This window comes from Sapajus apella, unplaced genomic scaffold (genome assembly GCF_009761245.1).
Source record: "Sapajus apella isolate SASKATOON/1434 unplaced genomic scaffold, GSC_monkey_1.0 scaffold21, whole genome shotgun sequence".
Classification (NCBI taxonomy): Eukaryota; Metazoa; Chordata; class Mammalia; order Primates; family Cebidae; genus Sapajus; species Sapajus apella.
In genome coordinates, this window is record NW_022436961.1 from 25,228,603 (window position 1) to 25,240,815 (window position 12,213).

Genomic DNA, 12,213 nt, shown 5'->3' on the forward strand with positions numbered 1-12,213 from the left:
TTGGAGTGGAGTGCGGTCAATGGAACAGCAGCCTAGGCATGCAGGTCACTGGCTTAAGACACAGGAATGTCTTTTAGAAATGGCAACTGATAGGCATCCTCCTCCTAGTGTCAGGAGGGGCTGGTTCTCATGCCAGTTCCAGTCTCGACTGCCAGAGGGAGGCGGGGGTGGTAGGTAGTCGGGGGCTCTTTGTGTTTGGAGGTCCCGGCTCCCGCCGCTTTTGAGCCCGGAACCAATGATCCGAGGCCGTCTTTTCTGATGGGAATTCTTTAGCGAGGACACTACCGACGCGCTACTTCCTGACGCGCATCCGATCCGGGAAGGCGCACTTCCGCTCCCCAGCTGCCGCGGGCTGGCAGGCCAGCGTGGGGGAAGGGAGAGGTCGGTGGAGAAGAGGGAGGGACCATATCCGGGAGAGTGGCAGCTTCCGACCAGTGGTCGCGCTTCCGGAGAGGAGCTTCCGGTGGCGGCGGCAGCAGCGGCTGTGGTGGTTCCGGGTGTCTTTGTCCCCCCAGTGTCGCGGCCCTGGCCCGCAGGTGGGTTGGGGGACCCCCGGCCGCCCTTCTGCCCATTCGCCCCTCCGCTGGCCGAGGGGCTGCGAGGGCCGGGCGGCGAAGATGCGTTGGGCGCGGAAGGGGCCGAGCCCCTCTTCGGACTGCAAGTCCCGTCTCCCTGGCAACGGCCTCGGCCTTGGGGGCGGGCGGGAGGAGGAGAAACCGCGCGCCTCCGTCCTCCCCCGGTGGCCTCGCCGCGGCCCTGCCGGGAGACCTTGGTGCTGGCGGCTGCTGAGGCCGGAGCGGAGGGCCCGGGAGCGTGGGAGCAGGAGGGTGGCGCTCAGCCGGTTTTGCCTTCGGTCGACCAGGGAGCTGCCTTCCCACCAGCGGGTCGGGGAAACAACGGGTCGGGCTTCCGGGGAGAGGGTCCACACCATCTCCTCGCCGGCACCGGCCTCCTCCATTTTTCCGGGCCCTGCGTGGAGGGTTTTGGCGGATGTTTTTGAATGAAGGAATGTCATCGGGGCTGTCCCCAGCCCCTCACCCCGCCAACTACTCTAGGGGTGGCGTGGCATAGTGAGAGGAGCGCTAAGTTTTTGGGAGACCTGGGTGTGAGTACCAGTTTTGTCACTACCTGGTTATGTAGCCCAGGGAAAGTCTCTTATTCTCTCTGAGCATCAGTTTCCTCTTCTGTAAAACAGCATGACAATATCACCTACCACTAAGTTATTCTGAGGGCAAACTGGAACAATGTAATTTGTTGGTTGGTTTCTTGCTTCTCTGTATTCTCTCTATCCATTACCTTCATTCATTCTCATTACCCACCTCCCTGCTTTCGTTAATATCCTTACTTCAGATTCCCCACCTTTCCAGGGGTAGATGGAAATTTCCCGTATGAGCTGTTAACTTCTCTTTTTTTGGATCTAAGGCTTTCCCCACGACTCTGAAAGAGGACAGCGTTCCCAATGTCCCAGTTTAAGCGCCAGCGGATCAACCCGCTTCCAGGGGGACGCAACTTCTCAGGTGATCACTTTCCTCCCTACCTAGCCTCATACTGGGAAGTATGTGCTCTGAAGTTAGCTTGGGGTTTCCCTGGTGGAGAGCAATTTGCTGCTGATGTTCCTTTGGAAAACAGGAGATCCCTGCATTGGCTGCCAGTGAAGCCCTGTGGAGGAGCTGGCTGGAGCTCTAGCCTTCGGATTTACCACACCCTTTGGTTGACTCTAGTGCTTAAGGTGGTAGGTGAGGTTCCTGGAGATTGCTTTTCTTTCCCCGTAGGCACAGCTTCAACATCTCTTCTGGGACCTCCTCCTGGTTTGCTCACCCCTCCTGTGGCCACAGAACTGTCCCAGAATGCCAGGCACCTTCAGGTAGGTTGGGCATCCCTCGTAGTGAATTTCAAGCCTTTTGGACTGAATGCGTGGAGGCCTGGTGCTCTTCATCTCTTACATGATAGTGTTTATCATTCCTGACCCTTCTGGAAGTGGGCTAGTGTGGGGTTGACTAGATAGCCTTCAGCCTGGGGCATCTTCATTTTTGGTGCCAGGGAAATCTTTAGCACATCTCTTGGAATTAAAGAACTGGAAATCCGAGAAGCAGCTTGTGTCAAGAACCAGCTCAAATCTACTCCATTCCCTAATGATGAGAGTACGCCCACCATACACCTGTGCTTCACTCTGTGTGAACTCTTCATGCAGTATGCTGAGCCAGGGCGTGGATGGAGATGAGACCTTCATGGCACAGTTTGATTTTTGTCCAGCTTCCTCCCTTTTACTTTTCCACTGCCCTCTTCTTTTACAGGGTGGGGAGAAACAGCGGGTCTTCACTGGTATCGTTACCAGCTTGCATGACTACTTTGGGGTTGTGGATGAAGAGGTCTTCTTTCAGCTAAGGTAGGCTTGAGGCTGGTCCCCTACTGGAAACGCTTATTGGGTTCAGTTCTGTTACCTTGCTGGTATTGCCCCCACCCTACTCAAAGCCATTGCTTTGCTGTTTTTATGCAAGGTGTGGGAAATACTGATGGGAAAGGCCTCATAGGGACAGTTAGGGTGGCTTGGCCGGGGTCCCTCTCCTGACGAGGCCTCCTGGCTTGTGTGCTGGCAGTGTGGTGAAGGGCCGGCTACCCCAGCTGGGTGAGAAGGTGCTGGTGAAGGCTGCATACAACCCAGGCCAGGCAGTGCCCTGGAATGCTGTCAAGGTGCAAACGCTCTCCAACCAGGTATTCATCTCTCCTTAGTACGTGTGCTGGAAAGGGGAGGGATGGAAGCTCCTGTGCCCCGACAGTGGGGCAAAATCCTGACTTTTGTCAAGGGGTTAGGACTGCATCTTTCCAAGGTAGTGAGTGCCTCAACCATGGGGTCTCCTGAATTTCCTGTCTCCTGTTCTGCAGCCCCTACTGAAGTCCCCGGCACCTCCCCTTCTGCATGTAGCAGCCCTGGGCCAGAAGCAAGGGATTCTGGGAGCTCAGCCTCAGTTGATCTTCCAGCCTCACCGGATTCCCCCACTCTTTCCTCAGAAGCGTGAGTACGAGTGGCAGTGTTGTTGGGTGTGGCTTTATGGGTACTCTGGATCAGTGGACTTGTCACTTTCAGGTTGCTCTCAGCAGAGAGGTGGGTACTTCTGTGTACTGGAAGAAAGGTGGGCGATCTGGACAAGTTTTTAGGGTTTTTGAGTCACCAGCCATTTCCTTTCTGCAGCTCTGAGTCTCTTCCAAACATCCCACACACTTCACCTGAGCCACCTGAACAGATTTCCTGCCCGGGGCCCTCATGGACGGTTGGATCAGGGCCGAAGGTAAGAGGATGACGTCCCTGTTTTGGTCCACTTTTTGACACTAACGTTCTCTTTTTTTTGCGTTGGCCAGGAGGTGAACCCAGGTCAACTGTTTGGAAGATGGCTGTGCTTAACGACTAACATTCTTTATCTGCAGCTAGACGTTAGTCCCTTTTCTCTGAAGTACGTAGACACATTAAAATGCATATACAAACATTGGAACTTTATACAGTGGTTTAGTAAGCAGGGAGTTGATATAGTTCATCTTTCAAAATGTCAGATTGAGATACTTCTTAAATATGCTTCTCTTGTTTATGGTCCTTAAGTTGAAATACCAAGAATGGAAACTCTTTAGTAGTAACATGTCAAAAGTAACACTGCAATGTCTGTTTTAGTTGTCTGTTTAAAATGTTTCTTTACAGACACACTCTTAAGTATGCTGTTAGAAGGTGTATATTGCACTCTGGGAGTTCGGGCCTCCATGCCTTGGATACTCAGTTAGCCTTCTCAGCTATGTGAGGAGCAGGCATGGCTGATTTGGGCCTTTAGGGTATCCTGGGTGATCCTATTTCATCTGTAGCATTGGGGACCACCAGGAACATACTGTCCCGTCCCCTCTGCAGTTCACATGTTCCTTCCTCAGTCTCACTCTGAGAGTGTTTTGCTTTTATCTCTAAAAGTTAAGCTCTAGACTAATTTAAGACCTCTTCTAGTTCATTTTAAACTTATTATAATGGAGAATGTTAGTACATGCAAGGTAAACAGAAAGGTATGATGAACCTTATATACCCATTACCCAGCTTCTTCAACTATCAGCTATCGTTTTTCATCTCTACCTCTGTCTGCCCACTGATCCCACTTGATTTTGTTAAGGTAAAAAATTTTAAGGTGGAACTTACGTAGATTGAGATGCATAAATCTTAACTAGACAATTTTGACAAATGGGAAATCTCATGTAACCATTACCCTTATTATTATTTTTTTTTTGAGACGGGGGCTGGAGTGTATTGGCATGATCATGGCTCACTGCAGCCTTGATCTCCCTGGTTGAAGTCATCCTCCTGGCTTGGACTTCTGAGTAGCTGGGATTGCAGGTGTACACCACTACGCTTGACTAATTTTTTTTTTAAGCCAGAATTTCATTCTTATTGCCCAGTTTGGAGTGCAATGGCACAATCTCAGCTCACTGCAACATCCACCTCCCAGGTTCAAGCGATTCTCTTGCCTCAGCCTTTCGAGTAGCTGGGATTACAGGCATGTGCCACCACGCCCAGCTAATTTTGTATTTTTAGTAGAGAAGGGGTTTCTCCATGTTGGTCAGAGTGGTCTTGAACTCCCAACCTCAGGTGATCTGCCCACCTCAGCCTTCCAAAATGCTGGGATTACAGGCGTGAGCCACAGCGCCCGGCCGACTAACTTTTTTAAAACCATTCTTTGTAGGGTGTGGTTTATAGAGTCATGCCTATAAATCCCAGTGCTTTGGGAGCCCATCTCGACAAAAAAAAAAAAAAAAAAAAAAAAAAAAAAAGTAAATTATTTATTTATTTATTTTTGTGGGGGCAGATAAAGGGTTTTGCCATGTTGCCCAGGCTGGTCTCAAAGTCCTGGGCTCATGCGATCCTCCCATCTCAGCCTCCCAAAGTGCAGGGATTACAGGTGTGGGCCACCATGCCCGGCCCATTGTGAATTCTAACTAGAGGGAAGCTTTGGGATTGTTTGCCATGGAGTTTCCACTGTTTGAAACGCTGTGTCCCATTCTCTATCATAGACACCATATTCATAAGCATATAAGCATCTACCAGTCTCTGGTGTATATTTTGGGTTTACCCTGCTCTTGTTCTGTGCATCTTCCTGGTTCTCAGTCTGCAAGGATCTTCTACCTCTCACATGTGTGAGTTTATTAAAGGTTTTGTTACAAAATCACAGCAGGTGCCTTCTGAGATAGTGTGACCTAGGTGAAGCTCTGTGGCTGCTGTGGACTTTCTGCTTTAGGTTTAATTTCAGGCTTTCTCTAGTCAGTTGCATTTGATTCTCCTGGCTGTGCTGAGGCCCACGCAAAGTCTATTGCATTACTTTGGCCACAATGCTTCAGTGGCACGGCTTCTGGAGAAAGGAGGTACAGGTTGAGCATCCTAAATCCTAAAACCCAAAATGCTCCCAAATGCAGAATTCTTTGAGTGCTGACATATGGTGCTCAAAGGAAATGCTCATTGAGCATTTCAGATTTGGATTTTTGGATTTGGGATGCTCTGCCAGTAGGTTTAATGCAAATATTGCAAAATCTGAAAAAAATTCCAAACCTAGGATGTTCTGGTCCAAAGCATTTCAGATAAGGGATACTCAACCCGTACTACCACTGGGAGGGAGATGGTCTATTACCATCAGTCAATAAGGAGAATGTGCAGAGTGGGGCCAGAGGTAGTAGGAAGTAGTCACTCTGGGGCAGTGACTTTTATTTTATGTAGTTTCACAACTCTTCATTTATGAAGGACTCTGCCACATTAATGTTCTGCATGGAAGCCAAGCTTTATTTTGGATTCCTGGCTTTGGGATGCAGAGAACATTGTCTTTATTGAATGGCTACTGCTGAGCTGCGGTTTTTAGACAGGTGTACCCAGTTGGGCTCTGCTGCTGCGGGTCCTGAGAGGTCAGCCCCAAGTGCTGTCCTATGACCTCCCCATAACGTACACGAAGGGGAGGAGAGTGGCCACACAGTGTACAGCTTTGAGCGGAACATACACTTTAGCTGGAAGCTGACAGCATTGCTGTGTGCTCCAGAGTTGTCACAGTGGCTTTTACATGGGTGTTCTGTTAGAAATGGGCTACTGACATCCCATCAGGGATAGAGAGGAAGGCCAGTTTTGGATGGAGATGCTTATGCCCATGGAAGTGACCCAGGCCAACAGGAAGGAAAAGAACAGGCCTCATGGTAAATCTGTTGAGCCTAGCCCTGGGGTGTGATGACTAGGGAAATGACCCAGGCAGGTCTAAAAGGCAGAACAGAAACCTCTGGTAAATACAATCAAGTCAGTTACCAAGGCACAGAGAAATGAGTTGATTTTATTTCTGTCATGTGTCATGGGGGGGGTTGTCCCCTTACCAGTCTGGCACTTTATAATGAATGGTTAAAGGTTTGTTCTTCTCTATTATTTTTATTTATTGTACCCGTATCTATTGTACTCATCACATAAGATATAGTGTGATATTGTAGTAAATGACTTACTATAAAAATGTGTAAAGTAGTACATGCACGTAGGCTGGGCACAGTGGCTCACGCCTGTAATCCTAGCACTCTGGGAGGCAGAGGCAGGTGGATCACTTGTGGTCAGGAGCTTAAAACCATCCTGGCTAACATGGTGAAAACCCGTCTCTACTAAAAATGCAAAAATTAGCCGGGTGTGGTGGTGGGCACATGTAATCTCAGCTACACGGGAGGCTGAGGCAGGAGAATCATTTCAACCTGGGAGGTGAAAGTTGCAGTGAGCCCTGATTGTGCCACTGCACTCCTGGGTGACAGAGTGAGACTGCACTCAAAAAGGGGGGGAAAAAGATATATATATATATTTGTGTGTGTGTATACGGTTTTCACCTTTCTCTTTAAAGGTAACTGTTATTAACAGGTAGGTATGAAATAATTTTAGAAAGTAATTTTGTAAAGGAAACTCTTGCTACTTTTCTCCTCTGTTCTAGTTTTTCATCTATACCTGTGTATACTTTTTGCAATTTTAATCTGAGTTCAGGTTATTTTTGTGTATTTATAAAGTTTTCCATATTGTTTGTTCCAGTCCTGATTGTTTTAATGGCTGCGTGATTATTTTTATTTACTATGAAAATTTGGGTACTGCTGAATATGTATTTGGCTTTTTACTCGCAGTTTATGCTGCTTCGTATTTTCCCACTATGTGTAGCCTTTTTTCTTCTTTTGAATTAACTTTCTTAGATAAATTTTCAAGAGTGGAATTATTGGAGCAACTGGTTTGAATATTTTTATGACTTTAATGTGCATTTTTAAAGATTTGTAATTTTTTTTTTTTTTTTTTTTTTTTTTGAGACAGTGTTGTTCTGTTGCCCACGCTGAAGTGCAGTGGTAATCTTGGCTCACGGCAAACTCTGCCTCCTGGGTTCAGGAGATTCTCCTGCCTTACCCTCCTGAATAGCTGGGATTAAAGATGTGTGCAACCACACCTGGGTACTTTTTTGTATTTTTAGTGGAGACGGGGGTTTCACCATGTTGGCCAGGCTGGTCTCAAACTCCCGACCTCAAGTGATATACCCGCCTTGGCCTCCCTAAGTGCTGGCATTACAGGCGCCACTGCGCCTGGCCTTGTAACTGTCTCTTCTAACAAAATTTATAGAATGCGTAGCATGGATCTATATATATGTCTCTTGTTTGTTTTTTTTTTTTTTTTTTTTGAGATGGAGTTTCGCTCTTGTTACCCAGGCTGGAGTGCAATGGTGCGATCTCGGCTCACCGCAACCTCCGCCTCCTGGGTTCAGGCAATTCTCCTGCCTCAGCCTCCCGAGTGGCTGGGACTACAGGTACGCGCCACCATGCCCAGCTAATTTGTATTTTTAGTAGAGACGGGGTTTCACCATGTTGACCAGGATGGTCTCGATCTCTTGACCTCGTGATCCACCTGCCTCGGCCTCCCAAAGTGCTGGGATTACAGGCGTGAGCCACTGCGCCCGGCCCATGTCTCTTGTTTTTAAAAGACAAATCAGTTTCTCATTTCAGAAAAATCACGTTAACTATAATTTACAAAGTGCAGAAAAATAGAAGAAAATTACTTGTAAGCTTACCAGAGGCTTCCACCATTAATATTTTCTTTCAGTCTTCTAAAGTTGTCTTTAGAGTAGCTGAGGGCTACTGTGCATAGTGTTGCAGAGTGTGCTTTTTGCTTAACAGGAATGTTTTTCTATGTTGTTAAAATAGTGTAGATATCCATTTAAATACTTTTGTAACGTTCTGTCATATGGCTGTTAGCATGGCTTCTTTATCCATTTCTTGGATGTGAGGGATTTGATTATTTCCAGTTCTTTTTTGGTTCATTATGTATTGAATACATGTAACAATGTAGCTTCTTACTGTTGGTGATGGGTCAAACTCTAGTGATGACTATGACTCCAAGAAACGCAAACAGCGGGCTGGCGGAGAGCCCTGGGGTGCTAAGAAGCCAAGGCATGACCTGCCTCCTTACCGGGTCCACCTCACTCCCTACACTGTGGACAGGTGAGTGGTGTGGCTGAGGTGGGCTGAGATTTGGTGCTGGCAACAGTTTCTTATGTAAATGAGATGGGGTCCATGCAGGGGCATGTGTGTGTTCTTACAGCCTTTTATAAACAAACAAACAAACGCATGGAAACCTGTTGTTCATACTGTTTGGTGGTTTGCCTTTTCACTGAATGTACTTTAGATTTCATTCCATGTGAATGTTTATTAGATCCATTTTTTTTTAAATTAATTAATTTATTTTTTTAAGTGACTACACAGTATTCATTGAATGGATGAACCATGATTTATTTAACCAATTCTCCATTTGCCCTCTGATTACCCTAAATTCTGTTGGAATGAACATCCTTCTTTCTACACCCTATGTGTTTGTTGAGATCAGTTCCCAAAAATGGAACAGCTGGTTGAAAGCCTTTGCTTTAAGCTTCCCTAGCTCCCGAAGAGGCTGCTGTGCCCATTCTGCTCTCCCCAGTGGGGTGTGGAGTCCTTGTTCCCCACGCCTGTGCCAACACTGTTAGCAGACTTTTTCATCTTTGTCTGTCTAGTTGGTGACACAGGATGTGATTATTATTATTATTATTATTATTATTTTGAGACACAGTCTTGCTTTGTTGCCCAGGCTGGAGTGCGGTGGTGTGATCTTGGCTCACTGCACCCTCCGCCTCCTGGGTTCAAGCGATTCTTCTGCCTCAGCCCCCTGAGTAGCTGGGATTACAGGCATGTGCAACCATGCCCAGCTAGTTTTGTATTTTTAGTAGAGACGGGGTTTCTCCATGTTGGTCAGGCTGGTCTTGAATTCCTGACCTCAGGTGATCTGCCCACCTCAGCCTCCCAAGTGTTGGGATTACAGGCGTCAGCCACCATGATTTTGCATTTCTTTACTTATAAGTGAGACTGAGCATATTTCATGGGCTTTTAATTCTCATGTATTTCTCTGAAGAACCTATTGATGTCAATATTCTGTTTTCTCTTAGGCTTTTGAGCTTTTTGTTAACTGACTTTTGAGTTCTTTTATATTAAAGCAATGACTCATTTCTCTGTCATGTATTATAAGTGTTTTCTTTTTTCCCTTTCCCAGTTTGACTTCTGCCATCTAGAGGTTGTAAATTAAGTGGTCAGATCTGATGTAGTTTCCTTGAGAGGTGCCTTATTTCAAAAGTTCTTCCTCAGACTGAAAAATAATTCGTCCATTTTTTAAGTCTTTGACTGTTTCATTTCTAATGTTTTAGTCTTTGCTCAGTTTGGGTTCCCTTGCTGTCTTCCTGTAGCCCCATCTGTGACTTCCTAGAACTCCAGCGCCGTTACCGCAGCCTCCTGGTCCCCTCAGATTTTCTGTCCGTGCATTTGAGCTGGCTGTCAGCATTCCCTCTGAGCCAGCCCCTTTCCCTCCATCATCCGAGCCGGATCCAGGTTTCTTCCGAAAAGGAGGCAGCTCCAGACGCTGGTGCTGAGCCCATCCCTGCAGACAGTGACCCCGCTTATAGTTCCAAGGTAAACTGACAGGCATCTGCTGCTTCATCTGATTTCTGGAGGCTGAAGGCAGCTCTCAGTGTCTCCTTCTGCACAGGTACTGCTGCTCTCTTCCCCGGGGTTGGAGGAGTTGTTTCGTTGTTGCATGCTCTTTGTGGATGACATGGCTGAGCCAAGGGAGACGCCAGAGCATCCTCTGAAGCAGATTAAGGTAAGAGCTGGAGGGCAGGAGATGCATTCACTGGGCATGTGCAGAACCTGTCATGTTTTGAATGCTTGGCTCCTCTTCCTGAATACCTAGAAACAAAGCATCTCGGAGCCGAACGCCCCTCATTTCACCCAGGAGGAAGGAGGGGCTCAGAGCTGTTGTGACTAGTCAGAACTAGGTGGCTGGTTCATGTTAGCAGATCAAGACCCCGCTGTGTGGGGGACTTCACTGCTTCCTGCTGCCTTCATTCTGATGGGTGGCAGCCTTCCCCTGCAGTGGGAAACCAGGAAGTGTGGTTTTTTGTTTCATATCCCTGATCTCTTTTTTGCAGTTTCTGCTGGGCAGGAAAGAAGAGGAGGCAGTGCTGGTTGGGGGTGAATGGTCTCCTTCCCTGGATGGCCTCAACCCCCAGGCTGACCCTCAGGTGCTGGTGCGCACTGCCATCCGCTGTGCGCAGGCCCAGACCGGCATTGACTTGAGCGGCTGCACGAAGTGGTGAGTGGCTTCCTGAGCCTCGGCGACACCAGCCCACTGGGTTGAAGGGGTTTTGCCGGGGAGGCCCCGCCCCTGCCTTTTTCTGCTATTGAGCTCTCTTCTGCCCCCGTCCCGCTCCTGCCCCCTCTGCTGCCTCAGGCTAGGGTGGAGTGTATGCCAAAAGCCAGCTGAGGCCCCAGGCTGTGTTGTCCTCACACCTTGTATGGCGCTTGTGTCCTTATGGCCTCCCCACTGCCTGAGCGTTTTTTGAGGATTTGGTCTGTAACTTTGCTGTTGTGTTTTCAAGTTTGGCTCGCAGTATGTGCTCATTGAGTGCTGATTGGAAACTGAAGCCCTGGCCTGTGAACGTGGTATCTGAGTTGTCACTCAGGAAGTTAATATTTCCTTTTGCCGTGTGCAGGTGGCGCTTTGCTGAGTTTCAGTACCTGCAGCCAGGCCCCCCTCGGCGGCTGCAGACAGTGGTGGTGTACCTGCCGGATGTCTGGACCATCATGCCTACTTTGGAGGAGTGGGAGGCCCTGTGCCAGCAGAAAGCTGCAGAGGCAGCTCCCTCAACCCAAGAGGGACCAGGGGTAAGGCTATGCCTTAGCCAGTAGCGGGGGAAGTAGGTGCCCTGATCCTGGGGCCCAGAGGGTCTCATCTCGGCGATTGTCACAGGAAACGGAACCTACTGAACAGGCACCTGACGCCTCAGAGCAAGTGCCAGATGCTTCTAGACGGAACGCAGAGACTCCAGAGGCCACCACTCAGCAGGAAACGGACACTGATCTTCCAGAGGCCCCTCCGCCGCCACTAGAACCTGCTGTCATCGCACGCCCTGGCTGTGTAAACCTGTCCCTCCATGGGATTGTGGAGGATCGGAGGCCAAAAGAAAGGATCTCTTTTGAGGCAGGTGTCAGAGTCTTGGGGAGGCAGTGGGCTGGGATGTAGGCCTGGAGCAGCCTTTCTTCCTGATGCTCATGGACCCTGCCACCTCCCCATCAGGTGATGGTGCTGGCTGAGCTGTTTCTGGAGATGCTCCAGAGGGATTTTGGCTATAGGGTTTATAAGATGCTGCTAAGCCTTCCTGAAAAGGTCGTGTCCCCACCTGAACCTGAGAAGGAGGAGGCGGCCAAGGAGGAAGCCACCAAGGAAGAAGAAGCCATCAAAGAGGAGGTGGTCAAGGAGCCCAAGGATGAGGTACACAATGAGGGCCCAGCTGCGGAGTCAGAGCCCCAGTTGGTGAGTACCCTCTTGCCCCAGGCTGCCATAGTGCTTGCCATGACCACGCACCTTCACCCTGGGCTCTGTTCTCACTGCTTCCTGCGCCTGAGTACATTCCCCACTCCCTTGCTCAGCACGGACTGAGGCTGCACAGCTAGTAAGTGGCACACGTGGCATGAGGGAAGATGGTACAGGACAGTGCGGCTAAGTGGCCTGACAGCACAGGAACCCCAGTCACTGAAAGGGCTTGACCAGAGTGCGGTGCTTTGCTTGCCTGATGGTTAACTAGAAAATTTTGTAAACGTTTTCTAAAATAAGAGTCTGGTGTTTTTTTTTTTTTT

The 12,213-nt window shown here is 48.7% G+C and overlaps 1 protein-coding gene across 3 annotated transcripts in view; it reads left to right on the forward strand.

Annotated features, from left to right (window-relative positions):
• The first annotated feature begins 330 nt into the window (after positions 1–330).
• CCAR2 (cell cycle and apoptosis regulator 2) overlaps positions 331–12,213 on the forward strand; it is a 15,548-nt gene continuing 3,665 nt past the window's right edge. For 2 of the 3 annotated variants that reach the window (XM_032288503.1, XM_032288505.1), the window contains exons 1-14: positions 331–536; positions 1,423–1,517; positions 1,773–1,864; positions 2,295–2,386; positions 2,598–2,712; positions 2,884–3,013; positions 3,191–3,287; positions 8,377–8,496; positions 9,765–9,987; positions 10,064–10,177; positions 10,506–10,669; positions 11,070–11,241; positions 11,327–11,557; positions 11,654–11,890. In XM_032288503.1, coding sequence (XP_032144394.1) covers positions 1,460–1,517; positions 1,773–1,864; positions 2,295–2,386; positions 2,598–2,712; positions 2,884–3,013; positions 3,191–3,287; positions 8,377–8,496; positions 9,765–9,987; positions 10,064–10,177; positions 10,506–10,669; positions 11,070–11,241; positions 11,327–11,557; positions 11,654–11,890 — 1,845 coding nt within the window. In that variant the 5' untranslated portion in view covers positions 331–536; positions 1,423–1,459. Of the gene's footprint in view, positions 537–694; positions 1,106–1,422; positions 1,518–1,772; positions 1,865–2,294; positions 2,387–2,597; positions 2,713–2,883; positions 3,014–3,190; positions 3,288–8,376; positions 8,497–9,764; positions 9,988–10,063; positions 10,178–10,505; positions 10,670–11,069; positions 11,242–11,326; positions 11,558–11,653; positions 11,891–12,213 lie in introns of those variants that run through there. The other variant, XM_032288504.1, reaches the window with a different exon arrangement.